General features: G+C 40.6%; 1 protein-coding gene across 1 annotated transcript in view; it reads left to right on the top strand.

Annotated features, from left to right (window-relative positions):
* The first annotated feature begins 3,244 nt into the window (after nucleotides 1-3,244).
* Nucleotides 3,245-26,078, top strand: part of ANKEF1 (ankyrin repeat and EF-hand domain containing 1) — a 36,414-nt gene continuing 13,580 nt past the window's right edge. The window contains exons 1-6 of the mRNA XM_060785789.2: nucleotides 3,245-3,513; nucleotides 14,367-14,754; nucleotides 14,886-15,085; nucleotides 17,103-17,252; nucleotides 19,889-20,012; nucleotides 22,201-23,026. Coding sequence (XP_060641772.2) covers nucleotides 14,409-14,754; nucleotides 14,886-15,085; nucleotides 17,103-17,252; nucleotides 19,889-20,012; nucleotides 22,201-23,026 — 1,646 coding nt within the window. The 5' untranslated portion in view covers nucleotides 3,245-3,513; nucleotides 14,367-14,408. The remainder of the gene's footprint in view (nucleotides 3,514-14,366; nucleotides 14,755-14,885; nucleotides 15,086-17,102; nucleotides 17,253-19,888; nucleotides 20,013-22,200; nucleotides 23,027-26,078) is intronic.

The raw sequence follows: 26,078 nt of genomic DNA, 5'->3' as shown, positions 1-26,078 counted from the left end.
CAGCCAAGTCACTCCAGCCAGTTTTAAAATGCAGTTGTCCCTGTACATTCACAGGTTTGCCTTTTGCAGATTTGATTATTTGATTGAAATTATCTTGCAATGATCTTTAGGTCCTCCAGCATAATTCAATGAAAGTTGAGTTTAGAATTGTGCTGGAGAACCGAGAAATTCCTAGAGAGGTGTCCTTTCAGGTATATAAAAAGGAGCATTTTTTTTTCAAATTCAACCTTTTCCCACTTTTGTAGGGGTCTTATGTCCCTAACCTCAGTTAATGTGGGAGACTGGCTATACCGCCATGATCAGAGAGAGAGTTGTATCTTGAGTCTCTTCAGAAGTGAGTCACCTCATATCTCCTGTACCATAGACCACACTTGTCTAAAGTAGTTGCAAATAAGGTCAGCACATGAAGCTGTCATAACAGGATGGGGAGCACATGTATCATTTTTTCATTTGTACATAACAATACTGTTCCTTTGTCCTCCTTGAGCCATTTGTTTGCCTGTGGTCTGAGCAGGTGTGTGTATATTTCCCATTTCAGAGATCAAACCCTCCCGTCTACTGTTCCATTGGGAGCCGGGGCAGCCACACCTTGAACTTTCCTTTGCTTTTTTATTTCCTAACAAGCTGCAGAATTCAGACTCTCACCTGACTTAATGTTATTTCCCAATTGTCCTCCTCTCTGCTGGGGAGCAGGGATGAAAATAAATCACTCTCCTTTGTTTGCTGCTTCTCCAGGATGGTGTGTAGATAAATTATTCACCAGCCTTGTACATAAGAAAAAGGAGCTGGGCTGCTCACATCTGAGGCAATTGTTTCTCATCGGTCTTAAAAGCTTAAGTAAAGCCTTGCAATGCCTATTGACACATGAGAAAGATAAATGTACCTCAGCGGGGGAATGCGTTGTATTGAACAGGAGTGAATGCAAGGTCAGGTGAACCCTGCTGAGCTAGCCAGCCAATATTGAATGAACAATTGCTGCCCACATTTACAAAGGTTGTGCTATTACTATTATTAGTTAACTCTATTTACACTCTAACTTTTCTCCAGAACTGGAACTCAAGGACTTAATTGCATGAATGTGTTGTTTCAGTACAGCGGCACTATCATTAATACTAACTTAAGCACCTTTGATATCAAACCTATCTTCAACTATGCAATTGTGCCAATTTGCCAGTTCATGGTCCTCTGATCGTGCTTTATGCGTATCTTCAAAGCCCCATCTTTCCACCCTACTGCTGTTCCTTAATTTTTGATTCTTAGAGCAATTTTACAATTCTGGCTTTGAAAAACAAACAGTTAAGCAAACATAATTATAAAATATTTTTGCCTGTTAGTAGTTAGGCATGGGATGAATGGATGGATGAATTGCTTATTGTACCACCCATTGGCCATGACATCACATAATATACAACCTTTAAAAGAACAATACAATAAGTACAATAAGCTCTTTCCAATATACATATTCCAATGTAAATATTAAAACTTATTCCATATAATGGCTTTTAAAAAAATATAGTAGCAGTGACATAACAATAACACATTTCTGATTGGCATCACACCAAACTATCTCAGTAGTTAAGCATGGGAGAATCACTGGCAGCAGACTTTGAAAATCAGGGTGTGAATCCCCCACTAAACCATCAAAACCCACTTGCATAAGTCATACTCTCTCAGCCTCTGAGGAAGGCAAAGGAAGCCCCCCTCTGAACTTCCCCTCTGGACTACAAGAGAGGAGATTCCATCTGAACATGAGGAAGAGCTTCCTGACTATGAGAGCCATTCAGCAGTGGAACTCTCTGCCCCGGAGTGTGGTGGAGGCTCCTTCTTTGGAAGCTTTTAAACAGAGGCTGGATGGCCATCTGTCAGGGGTGATTTGAATGCAATATCCCTGCTTCTTGGCAGGGGGTTGGACTGGATGGCCCATGAGGTCTCTTCCAACTCTTTGATTCTATGATTCTATATCTTGCCAATAAAACCTCTCCTTAGATGCAGCCCCTCCTCCCGGAAGTGTTTCAGGTTATCTTTTTAAAAACTGATGTACTCATGAATTGGTTAACTAGTTAAAATTCATGAGGAAACCAGCCAAGAAGGCCCTCTCTCTCATCCCTGCGCATCTGTGCCGTTGATGGGAGTGAGAGCAAGGCCTCCCCGGATTATCTAAGATTACGAGGTGGGACGTAGGGGTGGATGCGTTCAGACAATTAAGGTTTCTGTCACCATTAAGGTAAAGGTTTTCCCCTGACATTAAGTCCAGTTGTGTCCGACTCTGGAGTGTGGTGATCATCTCCATTTCTAAGCTGAAGAGCCAGTGTTGTCTGTAGACACCTCCAAGGTCATGTGGCCAGCATGAATGCATGGAGGGCCGTTATCTTCCCACCAGAGCGGTACCTATTGATCTACTCACATTTGCATGTCACCATTAGTTCAAAGCTATTCCACACAGGAAAGTTTTCAAGTTTTCCCTCAAGGCCAAGAGGATGGTCCACTCCCATGATTCCATAGCATCCAATTATGGCAGTGAAGGTGGTGCCAAACTGCATTCATTCCAGCAAGGGCCAAATATTGCAATTTGACCTGCATGATCTGGTGAGTGTACAGTGCAGGTCCTTGGTTTCTGTCACCATTAAGGTAAAGGTAAAGGTTTTCCCCTGACATTAAGACCAGTTGTGTCCGACTCTGGGGTGTGGTGCTCATCTCCATTTCTAAACCGAAGAGCCAGCATTGTCCGTAGACACCTCCAAGGTCAGGTGGCTGGCATGACTACATTGAGTGCTGTTACCTTCCCACCAGAGCGGTACCTATTGATCTACTCACATTTGCATGTCACCATTTGTTCAAAGCTATTTCACACAGGAAAGTTGTCAAATTTTCCCTCAAGAGGGTGGTCCACTCCCATTATTACATAGCATCCAACTATGGCAGTGAAGTTGGTGTCCAACTGCATTCATTCCAACAAGGGCCAAATATTGCAGTTTGACCTGCATGATCTGGTGAGTGTACAGTGGTTCTCAGCCTGTGTTTTGGCTTACAACTCCCATAAATCCCAGCCAGTTTACCAGCTGTAAGTATTTCTGGGAGAGAAAGGCAAAACATAAAAAATAAGTGGGGACCCACAGGTTGAGAACCACTGGATTGACCGAAATCCTGCATATCCTGTATTATTTGGCAGTGCAGAATCAGCCCGAGAGCTGCTTCCTGCCTGCCTGCTTTCCAGTGAGCCTCCAAAGCAGGAAGAGCATGGATTGATTGGTCTTTTGCTAAAGGCGGCGGCAGCAAGGATGCCTCTCTCCAGCCTTCCCTTTGCGCCTCGGGCCGCGACAGCTCCGGAGGCGGCGCCTGCTACTATTGCTGCTACTGCTTCCATTGTTACGCAGAGTCCTCCCCAGCCTCTCCCTCACTTCCGTTGCCATAGAGTCCTGGGCTAACACTGGCCTCCTCCTGGCCCTCCTAGCCCGGCTCCCCCTCCCCTCCAGAGCCAGCCATGCCGCCTGGGCGAAGGCGCCGCCGGAGCAGGTGAGCCAAGGAGGGGAAAGGCAAGCACCTCCAGCCTTGAGTTCAATGGCCATGCCTTGGACTCAACCCTTTGTCTTTGCTTTGGTCCATTACTCTTGCCAGCTAAAGCCCTTCATCACACTAGAGATGGAAGAGCAAAGAATGTGCAGCATCCCAATTAAAACACTGGAGCTGTCTCCTGCAGGATAGGGTTGTTGTAGGTTTCTCGGGCTATATAGCCATGTTCTAGAAGCATTCTCCCCTGATGTTTTGCCTGCATCTATGGCAAGCATCCTCAGAGGTTGTGAAGCAGACAGTGTTTGAAGACCGGGACACCAAGGTGCTTGTTTATAAAGCTATTGTCTTCCCAACCCTGCTATATGCCTATAAGTATTATTTGCTACGGATGTGAGAGCTGGACCTTAGGGAAGGCTGAGCGAAGGAAGATAGATGCTTTTGAACTGTGGTGTTGGAGGAAAGTTCTGAGAGTGCCTTGGTCTGCGAGAAGATCCAACCAGTCCATCCTCCAGGAAATAAAGCCCGGCTGCTCACTGGAGGGAAGGATACTAGAGACAAAGTTGAAGTACTTTGGCCACATCATGAGGAGACAGAAAAACCTAGAGAAGACAATTATGCTGGGGAAAGTAGAAGGTAAAAGGAAGAGGGGCCAACCAAGGGCAAGATGGATGGATGGCATCCTTGAAGTGACTGGACTGATCTTGAAGGAACTGGGGGTGGTGACAGCCGACAGGGAGCTCTGGCGTGGGCTGGTCCATGAGGTCACAAAGAGTCAGAGACGACTGAACGAATGAACAACAACAATTATTTGCTTATCATCCATTGGGCTCCAAATACATATTTAACAACTGCCTGTGTGACAATGAAGATGACTGCCACTTCCCATTGGTGAAATTGTGTGCATGGATCACATGATATGGACCGTCTACAGATGTCACATGCAACTTGTAGAACGATTCCATCAGCGCTGCCTCTGGAAAACCCTGCAAATCTCTTGGGAAGACAGGCGGACAAACATCAGCGTCCTGGAAGAAGCAAAGAACACCAGCATTGAAGCGATGGTCCTTCGCCATCAATTCCGCTGGATCGGCCATGTTGTCCGGATGCCCAACCACCATCTCCCAAAGCAGTTGCTCTACTCCGAACTCAAGAACGGAAAACAGAATGTTGGCGGGCAGAAAAAGAGATTTAAAGATGGGCTCAAAGCCAACCTTAAAAACTCTGGCATAGACACTGAGAACTGGGAAGCCCTGGCCCTTGAACACACCACCTGGAGGTCAGCTGTGACCAGCAGTGCTGTAGATTTTGAAGAGGCATAAATGGAGAGTGAAAGAGCAATGTGCTAAGAGGAAAGCGTGTCAAGCCAACCCCGATCGGGACAGCCTTCCACCTGGAAACCGATGCCCTCACTGCAGGAGAAGATGCGGTCAAGAATAGGGTTCCACAGTCACCTACGGACCCACTGCCAATACACCGATCATGGAAGACAATCCTACTTAGACAACGAGGGATCACCTAAGTAAGTAGGTGTGTTTGTTGGTCCCTATGTTGATCAAGAATAGGGCTCAATAGTCACCTACAGACCCACCCTGGAGGATTATCCTACTTGGACAATGAGGGATCGCCTAAGTAAGTAAGTAAGCTTGCCACAGATGCAGGCTAAATGTCAGGAGAGAATACTTCTAGAATATGGCCATATAGCCTCTACAACAACCCAGTGATTCCAGCCATGAAAGCCTTGGACAATACTCCTGCAGAATTCTTTGCTTGGTCACTGAATGAGAATCAGGATCTCTCTGGCTGAGCCTCCCTCCGCTAAACTGCAAAGCCCAGGCTCCTGCAGGAGGAAGCAGACATAGGATTTCACTCTTTACCTCCCCTTTCAGCTCTAGTCTGATGTGATTAATGCAAATGACCCCTCTTTAATGAGCATGGCTCAATGTTATGGAAAGCTAAGGTTTTTAGTCAGCTACATGCTTTGGCAGAGATGGCAGCTAGACCTTCTGCTTCTTCTCACTAGAGAATGAATTCACTTAAAAATCCGATTTCTGCCTCCTGCAGAATTCTGGGGTTTGTATTTTAGTAAGGTTGTTAAAGGGTCCTCCCTAAACTACAAACCCTAGAATTCTGCAGGAGGCAGAAACTGGATTTTAAATGGATTCAGTCTCTAGTGTGATGAGGTACAAGGGTTGAATGAAAAGTAATGCCTCCACCTTGGTTACTTGGGTTTGGATGGGAATATTTTAATAAGGCAGAAATTTATTGCACATCAACGCAATTCTCTGATGAATCTCCTTTGGGTGACACCTTTTGCTCTCAAGAATTCAGTGACTGCACATTGCTTAAGTCGCATTGACCGACCATCTGCGCAGGGTTCCATACTTTGCACTTTAACAACACAACCACTCAATGATAAGGCTTCCCACCAAAATGGAACTGTAGAGGAGAGTCTACTGAACAAGCCAGTACCTGTCGCATACTAGTACTACCATCTGTTGAGGAGTTACAAAGATGGGGGCATTACTTTTCATTCAACCCTCATAGCTTGTAAAATGGCAAAACACCCTTGACTCCATACATACCTCTGAGCCATGGTGATTAAAGATTACATTGAATTCAACAGTGTAGATCAGGCATGGGCAAACTTTGGCCCTCCAGGTGCTTTGGACTTCAACTCCCACAATTCCTAACAGCCTACATTACACAAGTCAACAAGTATTTTTCATCAGATGTGATTTTAGGAGTTTTTTTGCACTGAATTCAGATCTGTGTTTTTTTTTTCTATCGTGTGTAGTTTTTGCAATGAGGCTAATCAAATAATTAATGCATTTACGGACTGATATAAATTAGATTGTATTGATAGTAAACGTAAAGGTTTAACCCTGACGTTAAGTCTAGTCAAGTCTGACTCTGGGGGGGGGGGGGGGGTGTTTATCTCTATTTCTAAGCCGAAGAGCCGGCGTTGTCCATAGACACCTCCAAGGTCATGTGGCCAGCATGATTGCATGGAGCGCTGTTACCTTCCCGCTGGAGCGGTACCTATTGATTTACTCACATTTGCATGTCACCATTAGTTCAAAGCTGCTGGAGTGGAACCTATCTCACATTTGCATTTTTTTTGAACTGCTAGGTTGACAGAAACTAGGGCTAACAGCAGGAGCTCACACTGCTCCCCAGATTCAAACCTGTGAGCTTTCGGTAAGCAAGTTCATCAGCTCAGAGGTTTAACCCACTGTATTGATATCAGTGTGTAAATGCATTAATTATTTGATTAGCCTCATCGCAAAAACTACACGTGACAGAGAAAAAATATATACACAGATTTGAATTCAGTGCCAAAAAAAACTATATAAGAATGACTTAAAATTGTATCTGATGAAAAATACTTGTTGGTTTGTGTTACACATATGATGAGAAATGTGCAAACTTTACAGTAGTCTACTGTAATGTGCCATTCATCATATTTTTAAAAGTTGATGTGATGGGAAAAAATAAAGACCTATTTAAAATCAGCATAAAAATTATTTAAACTTTGCTACACTCATTTCCGAAGATTATAAAAAGTTTGATTTTGTTGGCTTGTGTTATCTGCTTTTAACTGGATTGTTTGAGTCTACACTGCCACAGAATCTAGTTCAAAGCAGATGATCTGGATTTTCTATGGCAGTGTAGAAGGGGCCTATGTAACTGTTCCATTATCCAGGTGGACGCCACCGGGAGGCACTAGACAGAGATGGATAGCCCATTTGGGAGAGATTGAAGGAGTAAAACCATTGTCCCCTGTTATCATGTTATTCACCCCACCCATGTTCCTGTCCTGGAAACAACCCTCTTTTATGATATGGGAAGTGGGAAGGGGGAATAACTAGCAACAGTGAGGAAAATACGTTTCCTCCTTCAACTCCCCCCGCCCCCCCAATAAAATGGACTATCTTTCTCTCTTTTGTGCCTCCTAGTGGCTTCCCCCTGGATAATGGAACAGTACTGATTTTTGTTCATGGCTTTTAAATATTTCTTTGTGCTGAATATTTTTTTTAATATTTCCATTTTTTCCACACAAGGGGTGTGTGTGTGTGTGTGTGTGTGTGTGAGTGTGTGTGTGTGTGTGTGAGAGAGAGAGAGTCAGGGAGAAAAGAAAAAAGAAAGTGGGAGAAGTAGAGTTATTGTTAGTAAATTGTGTTGGAAAGGATAATCTTTTTCAAACCTTCTCTAGTAATGTTTATCTATGATCCTGTTGCTGCTTACTGTTTCCTGTTTGTATGTTCTGGTATGCAGCTTCCTTTTCTCTGTGGTTCCTAAGAAGTTACAAAAGGGGCTGCAAACCACACGCTCTCTGTCTCTCTATCCTTTTGACTATGTGACCTGCTGATAGCATCAGCAGGTCACATAGTCAAAAGGATAGAGAGTTGTTTTGTTGTAAGAGATGCCCTGACTGGATGGCACAGATAATTTTCTCAAATATATCTGAAACTGGACTGATAAGTTTTGTACCTGTGTATGCTGAATACATGCAGGTTGTGAGTAAACCCAGGGGCGGCTCAACCCATTACGCAAAGTAAGCATTTGCAGTATAATTGATTTTGCCAAGGGGCACTCTTGAGGCGTTCTTGGAGGAAAATAGACCTTGACATATGCGAGTTGTAGTTACTGGGATGCTGGGATATATAGTTCACCTAAAATCAAAGAGCATTCTGAACTCCACCAATGATGAAATTGAACTTAATATGGCACACAGAACTCCCATGACGAACAGAAAATATATATCAATGATTGGTTGGGGGGGGGGCGGCGGCGCCAAAATACTGTTTGCTTACCGTTGAAAATTACCTAGGGCCGCCTCTGAGTAAACCATTGTTGTCTCTTGAGTGCATGATATAAAACAAGTTGTTTTATGAGAGAGTATATATTTTTGGGCATTGAAAAACACTTCTGAAGCACTGCTGTTTTTTATGCACTGGCAAATCTCTGTTTTCCTAACAGATCAGAGATAACAAGTTATTCAGTCTAACAACTGAAACCATTGTCTATCTGGTTATATACCACAAGAGAAGATTCTACTCTAAAGGGTTGTTGGCTCTTCTCTGAAAAGTCATGCTTTTCTAAAAGTTATGATCTCCAAAAGGTGTTTTCCTGAAAGGTTATGAATGCCATCCCCCTGCCAAGAGTCTTTACAAAGATCTAGGCTGTTACCGAAAGAGAGAGGGAGAGAGAGAGACAGGAACATAGTACACATTTATAATTGAAACATCTATTTCTTCAATTCAATTACAATTTTATCCATAAATTATTTAAAAGTTTATGTATCCTCTATATTATATCCTCTATATCAGTGGTCCCCAACCTAAAAGTTATGATCTCCATTACTGCACTGTTGCAATGATAGTGACTGGTCTCATGAAACGCTCTTATAGTGCTGAGGCTTATTAAATATGGTTTTCTTTGTGCAAGCAGATGGCAGCTCAATGGTATATGTTCTGTATCAGAAACTAGAGCTGATGTGGTCTATCCAGTGCAATTCTCTGAATCAGCATCCCAAATTACCAAACCGAATCTAAAGTTGACCAAAAACATATTCGTAACACTATTATTATTATTATTATTATTATTATTATTATTATTATTTACAGCTTTTATATTCCGCTCTTCTCACCCTGCAGGGGACTCAGGGCGGATTACAGTGTACACATACATGGCAAACATTCAATGCCAATTTTGACATACAAACATATACAGGCATACACAGAGGCTATATTTAACTTTTTTCTGGCCGCCAGGGGAGCTGTCGCTTTCATCGTCCATCTGCGACACTGATGAAGCACTTCCGCATTCCCCGCATGCTTCTCCACTGGAATGCTTTGCTGGAGTCTTTTTTATGGCCTCATAAATCAGTTAATTTAGCCTCCCCACACTTTAAGGTGGTACCTTATTTTCCTACTTGACAGATGCAACTGTCTTTCGGGTTGCAAAGGTCAACAACAGGCTACACACAATTGGTTGGAAACCCACTCCAACCCGGGCTGGCTTCGAACTCATGACCTTTTGGTCAGAGTGATCTTAATGCAGCTGACACTCAGCCAGCTGCGCCACAATCCCGGTACTTTTAGTACTTATGTTGGAGAGTGGTCCCTGGTTAAAAAAAAAGGTTGAGAACCTCTGCTCTATATTATAACAAAGAGAGGAGAAATGTTGTCTTGCAACTTTAAATCTGGTAGTTGTATCTTCTTTTCCTATCCTATCTGATTTGTCGTCAATCCACTCCTTTGGGCTTCACGCAAATCTACCATTTGCCAAAATATATGATCCTGTGCTTTTCTTTTCCATTTCTGGTCAAATAGCTTAACCATTGGTTCATCCCATCGAATACGAGATTTGCCCAAGAGTCTCTTGGTATCCAGTTCTTGTATTAACCTATAAAAATACATAAATTATATGTAATGTTTAAAAAGGGGAAGAAAGGATGATAGTGAAATGCAGCAAATGTTTGTTTACACAATATTAATTTACTAGCAGATGAAATTATATTCTTAGATTTATTAGGTAATAATTAAAAGTAGACAAAAGGTTTAAAACAAGTTGATAAAAATAATGAAGATGAACTTTTAATGGTGAAGAGCTGGGGGAGAAAACAGAAAGAAGATCGGATAAATGTCATTTCTTAATTGCTTCTGTCAAAAAAACCCATGGTAAAAGTTTATTAAACTGCAAAAACTTCATTGTTGTGGGCATCCTGCAGCACATTTTGCTATAGTTTTCAATTACTATCTCATCGAGTCTCAACTGATTCAACATAGTTTGTTGCAACCACAAAAATGAAGTGTCTGGAGTATAACAACTACTTTCAAAGTAAGGAGTGTGCAATTAAATAGGAAATTATACTTTCAAACCAGGAACAGAAAACGTTTCCATTTGTGTAACATAGTGTAATCACATGGGTGTGGAATATCCATGGATCTTGTTGGTAGCACAAGCTTGTTGGTAGCACAAGCTAATGCCGCCAATTTACCTGCTTTGAGTCTGTTTTGGGAGAGAGGAAGCAGGATATAAATACTTAAAGCAGGGGTCCTCAAACTAAGGCCCGAGGGCTAGATACGGCCCTCCAAGGTCATTTACCGGCTCTTGCTCAGGGTCAACCTAAGTATGAAACTACTTGAAAGCACACAACAACTATCCTATCTCATCAACGAAAAGCAGGCCCACACTTCCCATTGAAATACTAATAAGTTTATATTTGTTAAAATAGTTCTTCATTTAATTATTGTATTGTTTTTAAGTGTTTTTGCACTACAAATAAGATATGTGCAGTGTGCATAGGAATTCATTCATGCTTTTTTCAATTTATAATCTGGCCCTCCAACATTTTGAGGGACTGTGACCTGGCCCTCTGTTTAAAACGTTTGAGGACCCCTGACTAAACAGTATTAATAACTACTTTCTCTCTAATTAGCTCCAAGATGCTACAAGATCATGCATGTAAACGTGGAGACTAGGTGCTCTTGGGAATTCCAAGAGCTGGGCAGGAATATATTGGCCTGTGTTACCAAATCCTTTGTCTGGGATAATCAATTTTGCATGGCTCTTTCAAACCATTCCACTATGTAATATGTATATTCCTGAACCTGCTCCCTTTCTTGTTTGGTGGCATGCATTTCCCACTGGGGAGTTTTAGAGAGGATTCGGGTCTCTTAGTCTATAATCTTGTAAAGCAATTACTCAGAAGTAAATTTTCTTGAAAGGAAGTGGGTTGATCCTGAAGTATCTGAAAACATGTAATTGTAGCTGTACTCTGCATTTGCATTGTGCCTTCAAGTTATAAGTCAAGTTATTGACTTATGGTGAATTTAATGGGAGTTTCTTAGGCAAAATACTCAGAGACGGCTTTGCTGGTTTGTTTCTCTATAGCTTACAAGCCCTGGCACTCATTGAGAGCTTCTTATTATAGTACTAAGCGGACTGACTTCTTAGCTGTCAAGGTGAGATGGGATGTAGTATCTGATATCTACCCATTCCTTTTCTAACACTAGCCAACACACATTTTGTTGCCTCATATGTTAGTATATTTGACTTGACGATTCCAAAAATCGCACCAGATTTCCTCTATCAGTTTTAGTTTTTGAGCTACAAAACATGTCATCTATTGGTTGCCATCTTCTTGCCCATAGAAAATCATGATAGCTATATCTAAGAAACTAGAGCTAATGTGCTCTATCCAACACAGTTTTCTGAATCTGCACTCCCAATTAGCCCCAAGAACAGACCTAAAAAATCAAGACATGGATAATTTTATTTGGCATGCGTGTGTGTGTGTAATCATTGTTGTTAACTGCTGTGAAATTGGATTCAATTTTGGTGACCCTATGCACGAGAGACCTCCAAGTCATCAATAGTCTTCTTCTCAGACCCTGTCATCTCAGAGTCATGGCTTCTTTGATTGAATCCATCCATATAGATGCAGTCTTCTTATTTTCCTACTGCTTTTTAACTTTCCAAGTATTGCCTTTTCTAGTGAGTAAGGTCTTTTCATGCTATGTGCAGAGCATTACAGTCTCAGTGTAGTCATCTACATTATACGTATTCACATGGTCCCATTGAGTTCCTTCATAGTTGTCCTTCCAAATGTTAACCTTCTTCTGATTTCTTGACCACAGCCTCCATTCTGATTAACGTCTGAGTCAAAACATGGAAAATCATGAATTATTTAAACATCTACATTTTCTCTTCTAAAGTTATGTAAATAATCTATGGTGATTGTGTTAGTTTTCTTCAGCTGTAAACCACTTGTCTGCACTTTCTTTCTTGAGTTTCTTCAGCAATTGTTCCAAGCCATTGCTACTAGTATCATGGTAAAGTAAGGCCTGCACATCTTACATTGTTCATGTTTCTGCCTCCAACTGTCACACCCCTCCCTCCAGATTTAATCCTGCTTCAAGTATGATATGTTCAGCAACAAATTAAACAGATTGGATGATTAGCTCCTTTCTCAATTGGAAACCATTCAATTTCTCCATATTCTGCCCTGATGGAACCCTCTTGTCCTAATGAAAGCCTTTTCTTTAAGAGTGATCCATAGTTTTTTGGGGTTTTTTGTGATCTACACAATGTGCATGATTCTTCTGAATTTCCATGGGCTGCTCCATGGAAATTTGTTTTCCATTACATTTGCAATATGATCCCTAGTGCCTCTTCATTTCCTGAACCCAGCTTGGATGTTTTGCATTATTCACTCCATATATAGTTAAAGCTTTTGTTGTAGAACTTTGAGCGTTGTTTGGCTTCTTTGTGATTATTAAAATTCATTGGTGTCCTTCTTCTTGGAATTTATATCGAGTGTTTCCAATCTGTATGGCATTAATTTTTTCTATAGATTTTTATTAGAATTGGAGTAGATTCTGTATCTATAGCTGAACCCATTCTATTGTCATCTATTCCTGGCCATTTTTAATTATTCTCTTCTATTTTTCTCAATTGATTATTATCGTAATTATAGTAATATTCTTTGTCCCTGTAGATATGTAGGTTGAAAATAATGTGCCAGTATCTATATTTATATTTTGTCTTATGGCAGTTGAGACATGTTGTCATGATGCACTGTTGCATCATTAGTAATATCTATGATCTGCCAACAATGTCCTTACTGCAGTTATACATGTAGTATCATAGCAGGAGCTAACTGGGTAACTGAGGCATGAGTTTCAGCACCTGAGTGCTCGTCTGATGTGCCCAACTTCTCTAGTGTGAACAAAGGAGCATTCACCATAATCTTTGGGATAACTTTTGAAGTGTCTGGACACCTAATGTAAGTGCAGTTCTTATTTATTGCAATTGTTGGGATCAGCTAAAGGAGTTGTGTTAGTTTTGCTTACATGTTGCAAACCTGAACTACCAACATTTCTGAGTCATAGATTTTTGCCCTCACATATGATTTATTTGTCATTTATTTGAGAAATATGGAGGGAATTTCCTTTTCTGATTCCTAAGAGAATTCACTCCAAAGAGAATTCTGCATGGACTGAAATGTATAGAAATTCATTTTCTCCAAAGGGGTATCTGAATGTATAAATTAAGTGTGTTCTATTTGAACATACAGACCCAGAAAAATCCAAGGTAAAATAAAAGTAATATAAAATCACAAATAATATAAAATCCACATGTTTTCTATGGCAGAATGTTTATTTCCTGGCCCTAAGGAATCTGAATAGCTCTTTAAGGGGGGAATAGTTCCATCAAAGTGAGACTACCCTGGTGACCACCAAGTCCACTTTGCTGTATTTTGACTCTGTAAAAAAGCGATATAGGTTTTTCTGGGGTCTAAAAATATTACATTATCTGAAACAGTGGCAAGACACCTTGCTTTGATGTTACCCTGCTTTTCCCAATCTGCATCATCATCCTTATGTGTCACGAGGTGGATGGAGATGCTGAATCCACATTTGCACATTGATTTGAAGTTAGTTCCCTATCCTTCCCTTGGTGTATTCAGAGAACTGGCATTTGCATGCAGCAAGGAACACTGTTGCTATCTTAGTTTTATAAATATGATGGAAATGTAACATCTACAAACAAAAAGCTTAGAATATATCCAGAGCTCAATCCCCTGAAACAGTTCTCTGTTTGGAAAGTGTTCAGTTCTATGAAAGCAGTTATTGGCCTTTAAATATGCTCTTATTTCTTGTCATTGCTTTGAAATAAGAGTAAAGAAACCAAAAAAGAAAATAGGGAACCCAACAACGTTGAAGGTTCCCCACTCTTGGCTTAGTGTCCAGGCCACTGATGGATCAACTAGAGCTCCAGAGCTTCTTTGGCTGAATATCACTGTGAAGAAAACTTGACTCTGTTTTTTTCCTACCTTTTTTATTCAGAATCCATCTTTATGGGAAGACCCTTTTTTGATTTGACTGAGAATGTCTTTGGCTGACAAGAGACTTGAGAACCTCCAGATCTATAAAGTTCTACAATGTGTTCGTCAAAAGGATACAAAGCAGATTGAGAAGCTCACTAAACTGGGATATCCTGAGCTCATTAATTTCACCGAGCCCATCAATGGAGACAGTGCCCTTCACTTGGCCTGTGTTGCAAACGACATTGACATGTGTAACTTCCTCTTAGAGCTCGGAGCACACCCTGATGTCCAGGATAGAATGGGTCGCACACCAGTGATGAAAGCTGCTGAGCTTGGCCATGACTTGGCCTTGGATGTATTAGTCCAGGCAGAGGCAGACATGACAATTGTCGATGCAGAAGGAAAAGGTATTCATTCTTTAACTTTGGTGCATTGTACTTGTAGCCTAGAAATGTTAGATTTTACTGGATCCTTCCTCATTCTGCTTAATACTCCAGATCTTCGCTTGTTCAACTGTTCTGTCCCTATTCCTCAACAGGTGTGTTGTTCTATTGCATTCTGCCTACCAAACGACACAATCGTTGTGTTCAGATGGCCTTAGAATATGGAGCAGATGTTAACAACTGTACTATTGAAGGGAAGCCTGTTTTTGTACAAGCCTGTGAGCAAGCACATGAAATCAAAGAGATGTGTATGCAATTTTTGGAAAGAGGAGCAAACCCAAATTCAACAAATCCAGTAAGCACATTCTTAACATTTGAAAGGAGGGGGAGTTAGAGTGTTGAAAGTAGAGACATAATAATTAGTGCTTAAACAAGTTCCCCAATTCAATTCATTTTTAAAAAATGGATTGACCAATAGAGTTTATTGATGGCACCAGATTAGCCTTTAGAAATAGGTTTTTAAAACAAGAACAGGTTGAGCTTCCCTTATCTGAAATTCCAAAATCTGAAAGACTTCAGAATCCAAATTTGTCCACTTAAATGGCTAGTGACACCTTTGCTTTCAATGCCACAAACATTGTTGCATGCATGTTTTTTTTTAAAAAAATACTTTGTCAATTATTTTAAATAATTATATATATTTCCTTCAAGGTTATATATACAAGGTATGTGTGTAATATAAATGAATCTCATGTTGAGACTTGGTCCCATTTTAAGATATCTCTATATGGGATATGGAAATACAGATATTCTACAATCCAAACATAATTCCAAATCATAAATGTTTCTGGGCATTTTGGAAGAGCAAAGGTGGCAAAAGATCAACTTCTTCTTTTGCCTGTTCAGGACACATTTCTAAGAACCAAGAAATAATCCTTTTTTACTTTAGGAAAACTGATTGATTGATTGTCATATTAATAATCTGTAGTCAAAAAATTCAAGTCATCCATTCCACGGGACAGTGTGACATTGTCCGTGGTTGGTGGAATAGTTAGATTGGTAGAAATCCCCTATTTGATTTCATTCTGAGTTTTAAAAAAGCTGTTCAAGGTGCTGAAGCTATTCTTAAAGATTGATCAAAAACCCAGGGTGAATTCACCACCCAGCTGACAATGAAGACAACAAATGTCACTTGTACAGGCTCATAATTGAAATAGATTTCACCTCATCAGGTAGGAGAAACAGACATACATACAAATTGAGGATGACCAAAGGAGACAGTTTATTTTGGGCTCTGGACCTCCTGTTTTGTGTCTTGGAAAACAATGCCACTAAGTAAAGAAAGAACCACTTTTTATAGATCAAGGGGTAAAGCATCTAAGAAGTTTATTTAACAGCCTGGAACCCTGCAATGGCTTTAGTTATTTAATAGAAAAAAAATCAAAATTGATTTACTTAATTAAGGAAATCACACTCCTTATTTTGCAAGACCTGAGGAGGGCTATTAAAAAGAGAGTATTTTGGATGTATCTCAACTGTAAGGTCACCATAAGTCAAAGCTGGATTGATAGAAATTAACAACCTCGTTGTGTGTGTCATATAATAAATACAAAGCAATGCGGACTAGTAACACCAAATGGAAGGGATATAGAGAAGAGACAAAGTATCAAGGTATTGTTAAAAAAAAAAGAATGAATAGTGACAATACATAAATGCCACAAATTAGAATAAGGTACAAGTTACAATTTGCTGCATTGGATACAAAATGTTTTAAAATAGAGACATTTCATATGCCGTTTGATGTAAGATGTATGTGCATGTACCTAATGTAGCAAATATTATTTATTTATGCATTGTCTCTTTTCTTTTATCTTATATCAGCCCATGAAGACGGCCATTTGGAAAAATAAAAACATCTTTTTCAACACCCTGAGATCTTGTTTTTGCTCTGCATTCCTTCCAATATGGTAACTAAACATATCTAGATATCCATCAGATCCACGAAGGGCCCTTCCAGACAGACTCTATATCCCAGGATCTGATCCCAGGTTTTCTGCTTTAAACTGAATTATATGAATCCCCACTGCCAAATAATCTGGGTAAACAAAAAACCTGGGATCAGATCCTGGGATATAGGGTCTGTCTGGAAGGGCCCTAAGTCATCATGGTGTAGCTGCTATGGTGCCAGACTAGGAGACTTAGTTTGAAATACCTAGAAATCAGACACTACCATTTTGCCAGAGTTGGTTGTTGTGAGGATAAAAATGGAAAAGGATACCTTGTACACCTCCTCACATTTCTTTTAGGAAATATATGATGTATATGTAATAATGACACAAAGTCAGTTTAACAAGACTCCGTTTGATTTGTAGGCAACAGGCCGGACTGCCCTAATGGAGGCCGCAAGAGAAGGAGTTTTGGAGCTTGTCCGTGGTATCCTGGAGCGAGGTGGAGAAGTTAATGTTTTTGATCATGAAAGACACCATGCTGCCCATTTTGCCGCCAAAGGAGGGTTCTTTGAGGTATTCTTTGTTGGTGGTATCAGAAGCAAAGGTATCCAGCCAAGGACGTTTCTTGGTCAATTTCTATTAATCAGCCTTTGCTTGGGTAGGGATTCCAGAATTGATTTGCTTATGCTTGTACAAGGAATCTTTCCATTTATATTGATTCTGGCTGTTACAAGAAGGCATGTCTTGCCAAAATTAAGTATACATTGATGGTGTGTCAAGAGCTTGGAAGGGGGAGAGAACTGGGTATCATTTCTGAAGATACACTCATAACTGTGTGCAACCTAGGTCCTTCCTCATGTTTTCTGGACTCCCACTCTCAATAGCCCTCTCTAGCAAAGTCAGCAATAGATTGGATTTGGAGCTTGAGTTCTGCAATACCTGGGGAGCTACACATTGTTCACCTCACTTGGGAGTTTGACTTATGGACTGAACTAGACAAGACGGTGAACATGATGGTGTTGCTCTCAAAAAATGGCAAAGCTCCTTTTCCATATATAGATTAAATATCACTTATCTGAAATTCCAGAATCCAAAATTGTCCGTATTAGAGGCTGAGATAGTGACTTCTTTTCTTTCTAATGGTTCAGTGTACACAAATTCCATTTTGTATACTGAATTATTTACCTTCAGGCTATGAGTGTAAGGTATATATGAAATATAAATGAATTTTGGGATTAGTCTTGGGTCTCATCTCTAACAGATCTCATTATTTATGTATACGCAAATACAGGGTTTTCCTAAATCAGAAAAAAAAAACAGAAATCCAAAGCATTTTTGGTCTAAAGTATTTTAGATACATTGCAGTTTGTTTTGGCACCAGAACTATTTGCATAGAAGGCTAAAGACATTCTAAGATGCCATAGCACTGGCTTGTCATTCGCTCTCTCTCTAGCTGACCAACCTCACCAAGTTGTAATGAGGTTAAAGGTGGAGTGGAAGTAAAGTCTGAACAGCACCTTAACCTCATTAGAAGAAAAGTTAACATAAATATAAATAATAATATGTTAAAGGTGCGTACAATGTCAGTTTCCAAGATTTCCTTTCTTTTTGGCCAGATTTGCAATCATTGCCTTGATGGCAGGCTACAAGGGAACGGGCAGTAAAGGAGGTGAAAGAAAATCAGAGAAAGATTTCAGGAAAGTTAAACAAAGTGCAGATTATATTGTCGAAGGCTTTCATGGCTGGAATCACTGGATTGTTGTAGGTTTTTTCGGGCAATATGACCATGGTCTAGAGGCATTTTCTCCTGACATTTCGCCTGCATCTATGGCAAGCATCCTCAGAGGTAGTGAGGTCTGTTGGAACTAGGAAAATAGCCCGAAAAAAACCTACAACAACCCAGTGATTCCGGCCATGAAAGCCTTCGACAATACATTGAACATCTCTATGGGGAGAAACTGTTCCAAGACACACAAAAATTGGAAAAACTAAGGACCAGGAAAGCACATCTAATGTATTCCCTGACTTTCCTTCTATGCTGCAGAGACACAGATACCATCCCACAATTTCTCGCAGCCAAAAGGACTTTCAAAACACCACACATATATAAACCCTTTTTCCTAGTTCCAACAGACCTCACTACCTCTGAGGATGCTTGCCATAGATGCAGGCGAAACGTCAGGAGAAAGTGCCTCTAGACCATGGCCATATAGCCCGTAAAAACCTACAACAACCCAAAGTGCAGATTGGGGAAAATTGGGGGAAAAGAAGACAAAAACACAGATTTAAGGAAAGAAGATTAAATAATTTGTACTTCTTTTTTGGATGAACATCCAGTTTCTTTGCTCTGCTTTATCACCTTTGAAGATTTCCTCATGTAGATGATGGGGAAGACAATGAAGGCTCTTGACATTTTGAAACGTACTGAGGAGTCCATTCAAATGACAACTTGATACTGAAAAATTCTGTGGAAGAAGCCCTAAGAGAACAATCTCTTAAAGTTAAAATTGGGAGATTGTGCAATTCCCACTCCAGTTGGAATGCTATGTCCTCATATGAAGAAAATGTTCTCTTAAATGTATGCTACTTTGGAGCTGCAAGGTGTGCTGGGTCCCTGTGCCCACCATGCTGCCCAAGGTGGTAGGATTATGAAGCCCAACAAACCTGGAGGGCGATACTTTGGAGAAATTGACAAGAAATGGTATTGTATTGTTGAAAGCTTTCATGGCCGGAATCACTGGGTTGTTGTAGGTTTTTTCGGGCTATATGGCCATGCTCTAGAGGCATTCTCTCCTGACGTTTCGCCTGCATCTATGGCAAGCATCCTCAGAGATGCTTGAGGATGCTCAGAGGATCCTCATTACCTCTGAGGATGCTTGCCATAGATGCAGGCGAAACATCAGGAGAGAATGCCTCTAGACCATGGCCATATAGCCCGAAAAAAACCTACAACAACCCAAGAAATGATATTTCTTGTCAATTTTGCCATTACATTGCTAGGTGTTACTGTTCATTTCTCTGACATTCGTAGCATGTGACATAGAAAGCATTGAGATAACATCAGTTAGCTACTGCTCTTTTGCGGGGGGAAGGGGGCTGGTGCAGTGCAAGGCCAGTGGTGTGGGGGGAGTAAAATAAATTGGTTTGAAAGCATATGTGTGAGCATCCAGAGGTTTATCTTTCTAATGCTATTGATGTTTCTTTCTTAGATCCTGAAGATTATTTCTGCCTACAATGGAGATGTGGGCCTGATTGCCATGAATGGAAACACGCCACTTCACTATGCTGCTTCTGGAGGTTTTACAGAGTGTTGCAAGTTTATAGGTCAAAGAGGTAAAGTAGTATTTTACCTCCTTACATGAGTCATTATTTGGTTTAAGTTAACTGGCTCACTAAACAAGAATACATTGCATGCAAAGACTAGGAACCTACCTACCTGATTTATGAGATGCTCAATCAGGAAGCTTTTCCTGCCAGTTAGAATTGTTCAATTGTACAACTTTGCAATGTTGTATGGACTCATTTGTTATGCATGGCAACCAGGCCTGTAGTGAAGGGGGGGGGGGGATTTAGGGGTTCAAACCCCCCCCCCAAAATGTTTCAGATTTTTTTTAAAAAAAACTTGTTTACTCATGAATTTTAACTGGTTGACCAAATCCCCATGCTAAGTCTATGAGATGCAAGAACTGTAAGCACTATCTCAAGGACTGTAAGCACTATCTCAAGCAAATATTGACATTTATTCACACTGTCATTACTTGCAGCAATAGCCAATGTAGTGAAGCAACCAAGTTGGGTGTGTGTGTGTTGAATGTTGAATGCTCTCATTAAGGAGGCCAGACTTGGTGGAGGTGGTTGACAAGGGCGGAGCTGCAGGCTATTGAAGGCTGATCTGCCCACTGCTATGCTCTTTGCTTCAGCGTGAGCTATGAGGCAGGTTTCAACCCCCCCCCCGCGAAATTTTCACACCCCCCCCCCCCCCGAAAATTTCAACCCTTCCCGAAATTTTTTTCTGGCTATGGCCCTGATGGCAACCACTTAAGGTGGTTTTATCTATGGACTACTGTACTTGATAGGCTTCCATTAGGTTGCTCTTGGAGGACTCCACAGCTCAATCGTCCTGTTTTTCTAAATTACTTTAGGCAGCTGTGACTTATTACCTGCCATACAGTCCTTATCTAATAATAACAATAATAATAATAATAATAATAATAATAATAATAATAATACATTTTATTTATAACCTGCCACCATCTCCCCAAAGAGGACTCGGGGCTGCTGATATGAGGCCAAGCCCAAAAAAATACATTATAACAAAATATGAAATAACAAAACAGCATAGTAAAACTAGATACAGAGGATGGGCCAGATGTATAAGGTAAAATGTTAAAAGGTTAAAACCCTGGGTGAGATAGGGATAAAAGTGCATTTGTAGGAGAGGAGCCCAACAGTGATGAACTATGGGATTTAGCCATTTTAGGGGCGGGAATATGCTTTATTCTGAGGGCAGCTATAGGCTAAGACAGCCCGATGTGTTGAGTGGTCATTCTTCCTTGTATGCAGGAAGGAACTGTTGCCTGCTAACCATAATGACTTTTGGTAATGGAGGATTTTAAATAAATAAATACATACATACATTTCAGGGTGTTTCCAGGTCAATAATGCTGGCTGTAGCTATGATGCTAGATCAGTGGTTCTCTCCCTGTGGGTCTCCAGGTGTTTTGACTTACAACTCTAAGAAATCTCAGCCAGCTTGCCAGCTGTTAGGATTTCTGGGAGTTGAAAGCCAAAACATCTGGGGACCCACAAGTTGAGAACCACTGTGCTAGAGGGACAGTACTCATTTATTTACGACCTTTAAAGCCAACCTTTCTCAACCATATTGCGACTCAAGGTGGGTTACAGATTGGCATGATTCAATGCCGTGCATTCATAAAAGTGCGATTAAAAACAGTCAACAGAACAATATAAAAACATATATAAAAAACCATTAAAACATGTAGTCACCGATGTCATCTTGTTAAAATCGTTTTTCAGTAATATCATCTGGCCGTTCCATGTTCATCATTCATAGTTTCATTTTATCTATTCCACTGCATTCTCAAAAGCTTGCTCAATGAGCCAAGTTTTTACCTTTTTTCAGAATGTCAGGAGGGGGGGGGGTGATATAATATCCCTGGGGAAGGAGTTCTATAGCTGGGGGGCTACCACTGAGAAGGCCCTGTCCCTCATCCCTGCCAATTGCGCTTGTGATGCAGGTGGGATCGAGAGCAGGGCCTCCCCAGACTATCTTAAGCTCCTAGATGGTTCATAAGGAGAGATACATTTGGACAAGTAAGCTGGGCCGGAACCATACTTCCACTATGGATTGTTCTCTGAACATTAAAGGAGCTATATAAGGTTTTTTAAAAGTCTATTTTGAAAATATCATTCAGCACTTTGGATAGTTCCATCCCCACCTTACTCCCATCCCTTTGTAAACTGTCACGTCTCCAACAAAATCTATTTTTCTTCCTATTAGGTTGTGATCCTATGTGGCGGAACCTTGAAAAGAAGACACCAAGACAAGTTGCTAAAGATGCTGGTTTCAAAGCAACAGTAAAGGTGATCCGTAAAATTGAGCGTCGCTTTGCCAGATATTCTAAACCCAAGCCAGGGGTGAAGAACCCCAACCCACCTTGGGCAGTTCGGCTGCATGACTGGTCCATGGAAAATCAAGCAAGTCTTCGTGAAGCATTTGAGGCAGTGGACCGAGGTGATGGGACTGTAAGTAAAGAAGACTTTGTGTCCATCATTGAAGAGAGGTGTCCATTTGTGACTGTTGAGCAAATAACAACAATTGCTCAAGCTCATGAGAAAACCCGTGCTGGAGGGATTAAACCCGAAGAATTTTTCACCGCGAAGCGGTTTTTGCAGAAGGCCTTCCTCCTTTCATCCTATGGTCCCAAGAAGAAAAAGGCTAAAAAGCCAAAAGCCAGGAAAGGAAAATTTGTTATCCCTATGCCAATCTGTGTCATCCCAGACAGCTCGCGCCCCCGTCGGCCAGATGGCGGGCCACCAGAGTTCATGATTGAAACTTACCAGAATGTCACTGATAGCATCCGGTTCAATCGTGATCACCCCCCTGATCATCCCATCCAAGATGATTCTTGGTGGTACATTGATGAACCATTAAAGAACTTTTCCAACATCAACTACCTCACAAAAGATGGAGACCTCTCATCGCTGAAAAAAGCCTTTGAGTCAGGTGTGCCGGTAGATGTGAGAGACCATTTTTACAAAACTCCCTTGATGGCTGCCTGTGCAAGTGGCAATTTGGAGGCAGTGCAGTTCCTTATCGAGAAAGGGTAAGTTGGCCTCTTATAATGGATTATGTCAGGATGAGCATACTTCAAACTTCAGATTTTTAACCAAACCCTTGTGATCCACCCAATAGAAAAATGTGAAAAATGGGACTAAAGGGTTGGTGCCCTGGAATCAGATATGAACAAAGCTCACAATCCTTATCCACTTTTTGCTCTCAAGTGTGTTCAGAATCATATTTATTTAGTTATTTATTTACCCTGTTTATGCCCTGCCTTTCTCTACCCCAAAGGGGACTCAAGGCGACTTACATATAGGCAATTATTCAATGCCTTAAAACATACACAATTCTAATAACATTAAGATAAAATTAGATTAAATTAAAATTAATACATATTAAGCATTTAAAAACATTTCATTCTTTACTAAAACCATGCTGTCCATAATCTTAGACCAAGCCATTCCATGGTCATTGCACATATTCCAAATTTCTTATTGCACTGCATTATTCTCTGAAAGACCGATCCCAGAGCCAAGTTTTTACTTTCCTTCTGAAGGCTAGGAAGAAGGGGGCTGATCTACTATTGCTGGGGAGGGAGTTTCATAGCTGAGGAATGTTTTGATGGCTGATGAATAAATGCTGACCCAAAACTCTTGATCTTTCACTTTAAATTAACCTACTTCACAGAGTGGTTGGAAGGATACACAAGAGAATAATAAAATCATATAATTAAAAGAGACCACATGTGCCATCCTGTCCAATCCCTGGCTATGTAGGAACACACAATCAAAGCACTCCCACCATGATACATGCCTCCTACATCATCCAGATTTGCTCAATACTCTACATGGGCATTTCTTGAAAGAGCACTCTCATCATGCTCCAGTGGAGCATATTCCATTGCTGAACAGCTCTTACCATCAAGGAGTTCTTCCCAGTGTTTAGGTGAAATCTCTTTTCCCGAAATTTGAACTCCTTTGCACCATGCCCTAGCCTCTAGAGCAATGGTTCTCAATCTGTGGGTCCCCAGATGTTTTGGCCTTTAACTCTCAGAAATCCTAACAGCTGGTAAACTGGTTGGCATATCTGTGAGTTGTAGGCCAAAACACCTGGGGACCCACAAGTTGAGAACAATGGCTCTAGAGCCCCAGAAAAAAAGTGTACTCCCTCATTATAACATCCTTTTGAATTCCAAATCATGGCTATCATGTCCCCTTCTCATCACCAAGCTAAACATATGTAATGTATTGTCGAAGGCTTTCATGTCTGGAATCACTCAGTTCTTGTGGGTTTTTTCGGGCTATATGGCCATGTTCTAGAGGCATTTCTCCAGGAGAAATGCCTCTAGAACATGGCCATATAGCCCAAAAAAACCCACAAGAACTAAACATATGTAGTTCCGTAAGCTCGACTTCCAGAACTTTTACCATTTTGGTCACCCTTCTCTCGTCATGTTCTACCTTCTTGAATTGTGGTGCCCAGAACTGGACACGAATCCAGGTGAGATCTGACCAAAGCAAGATAGAGTGGAACTTTGACTTTCCTTGATTCTAGATCAAGCCTGTACAACATTTGGCCCTCCGGTTTTTTTTGGCTTCCAACTCCCAGAAGCCCTAACTAACTTGTCCAATGGCCAGTAATTCTAGGAGTTGGGGGCCAAAACAGCTGGAGGGCCACAATTGTTCAGGCCTGACCTAGTAGACACTATTTTCTTCTTGGTTCAGTTTAGAACCACAGGCCACAGTTGTGCAGGCCTGATCTAGACACTATTTTCCTCTTGGTGCAGACTAGAGACCACGAGTGCCATCCTACTTTTTAAGCTACATATTCACACTGTTGATTCATGTTCAACTTGTAATCTATTAAGACTCCTAGATTCCTTTCAGCTGTGCTGTTTTCAAGCCAAGTGTCATCCATCTTATATCTGAGCATTTCATTTTTATTACCTAAGTGTTAGCACTGTACATTTTTCCTGTTGAAATTCATAAGTTTTGGACCATTTTTATTTATTTATGACATTTATATGCTGCTCTTCTCACCCTGAAAGGGACTCAGAGTGGCTTACAAGATATATATACATACAATATATTAAATTAGCATAGTACAGTATTGGTATTATATATTATGATATTGTACTACACCATTATATTGTAATATTATTAGTAATATTACATGCAATATAAAATATATTATTATAATATTGTATTATTTGTATTAGTATTAGTATTATATTGCATTATATTATATTATATTATTCTCATTTTGGATCCTGATCCTCTCCTTTGGAGTATTAGCTATCCCTCCCAATTTGGTGTTCTCTGCAAATCTGATAAGCATGACTTCTGTTTTGTTGTCCAAGTCATTGTTAGATATTGAATAGCACAGGGCCCAAGACAGGACCTTGTGGCACCACACTAGTCACTCTTCTCCAGGATGAAAAGAAGTCATTGGGAAGCACCCTTTGGGTTTGGACAGTTAACCAGCTCCCAATCCACCTAACAGTAGTACTGTCTAGCCTACATTTTACTAACTACTTTGTGAAAATACAATGGGGACCTTACAGATAATGCTACACCCACAGAAGAAGTGTAAAGTGATGTACACAAATGAGCAAATTAGATGTAATATGGCCAATGTGTAACTGTCTCCCAGGGCAAATTATTATTTCAGATCACATGGTGAGCCTCCATGAATTGAATAGACTTTCCTCTTCAGACCATCATTCTTCACATGAGGAAAGCAACAGTGGGAGGGAGGTCAAAGTCTGTGTGCTCAACACCTCATGTTATTGTTTAGGCTTAGAAAACACCTGAATGTCTATTCAACCCAAAAGTAAATCTGTGCTGGAGAGAGAAATAAATTGTTAAACTTTGCATCACTAGCTTCTGAAGAAAAGCAAACGGAAAAAGGCACTATAAATAACAAGAAGTAAAGACCGGGGGAGCAATGAAAATGTTTTGACATTTGCATTCATTGAAATCACACTTCTAACTGTATGATTATTTTTAAAATCATATTTAAAGAATTATGTATTCTCAGGCTTTAAGTGCCAACATAGGGAGATTGAAATTCTTTATGAAGCCTGTAGACTAAAA

This window comes from Anolis sagrei, chromosome 1, assembly GCF_037176765.1.
Source record: "Anolis sagrei isolate rAnoSag1 chromosome 1, rAnoSag1.mat, whole genome shotgun sequence".
NCBI classification, from domain to species: domain Eukaryota; kingdom Metazoa; phylum Chordata; class Lepidosauria; order Squamata; family Dactyloidae; genus Anolis; species Anolis sagrei.
This window is presented reverse-complemented; position numbering and strand designations above follow the sequence as displayed.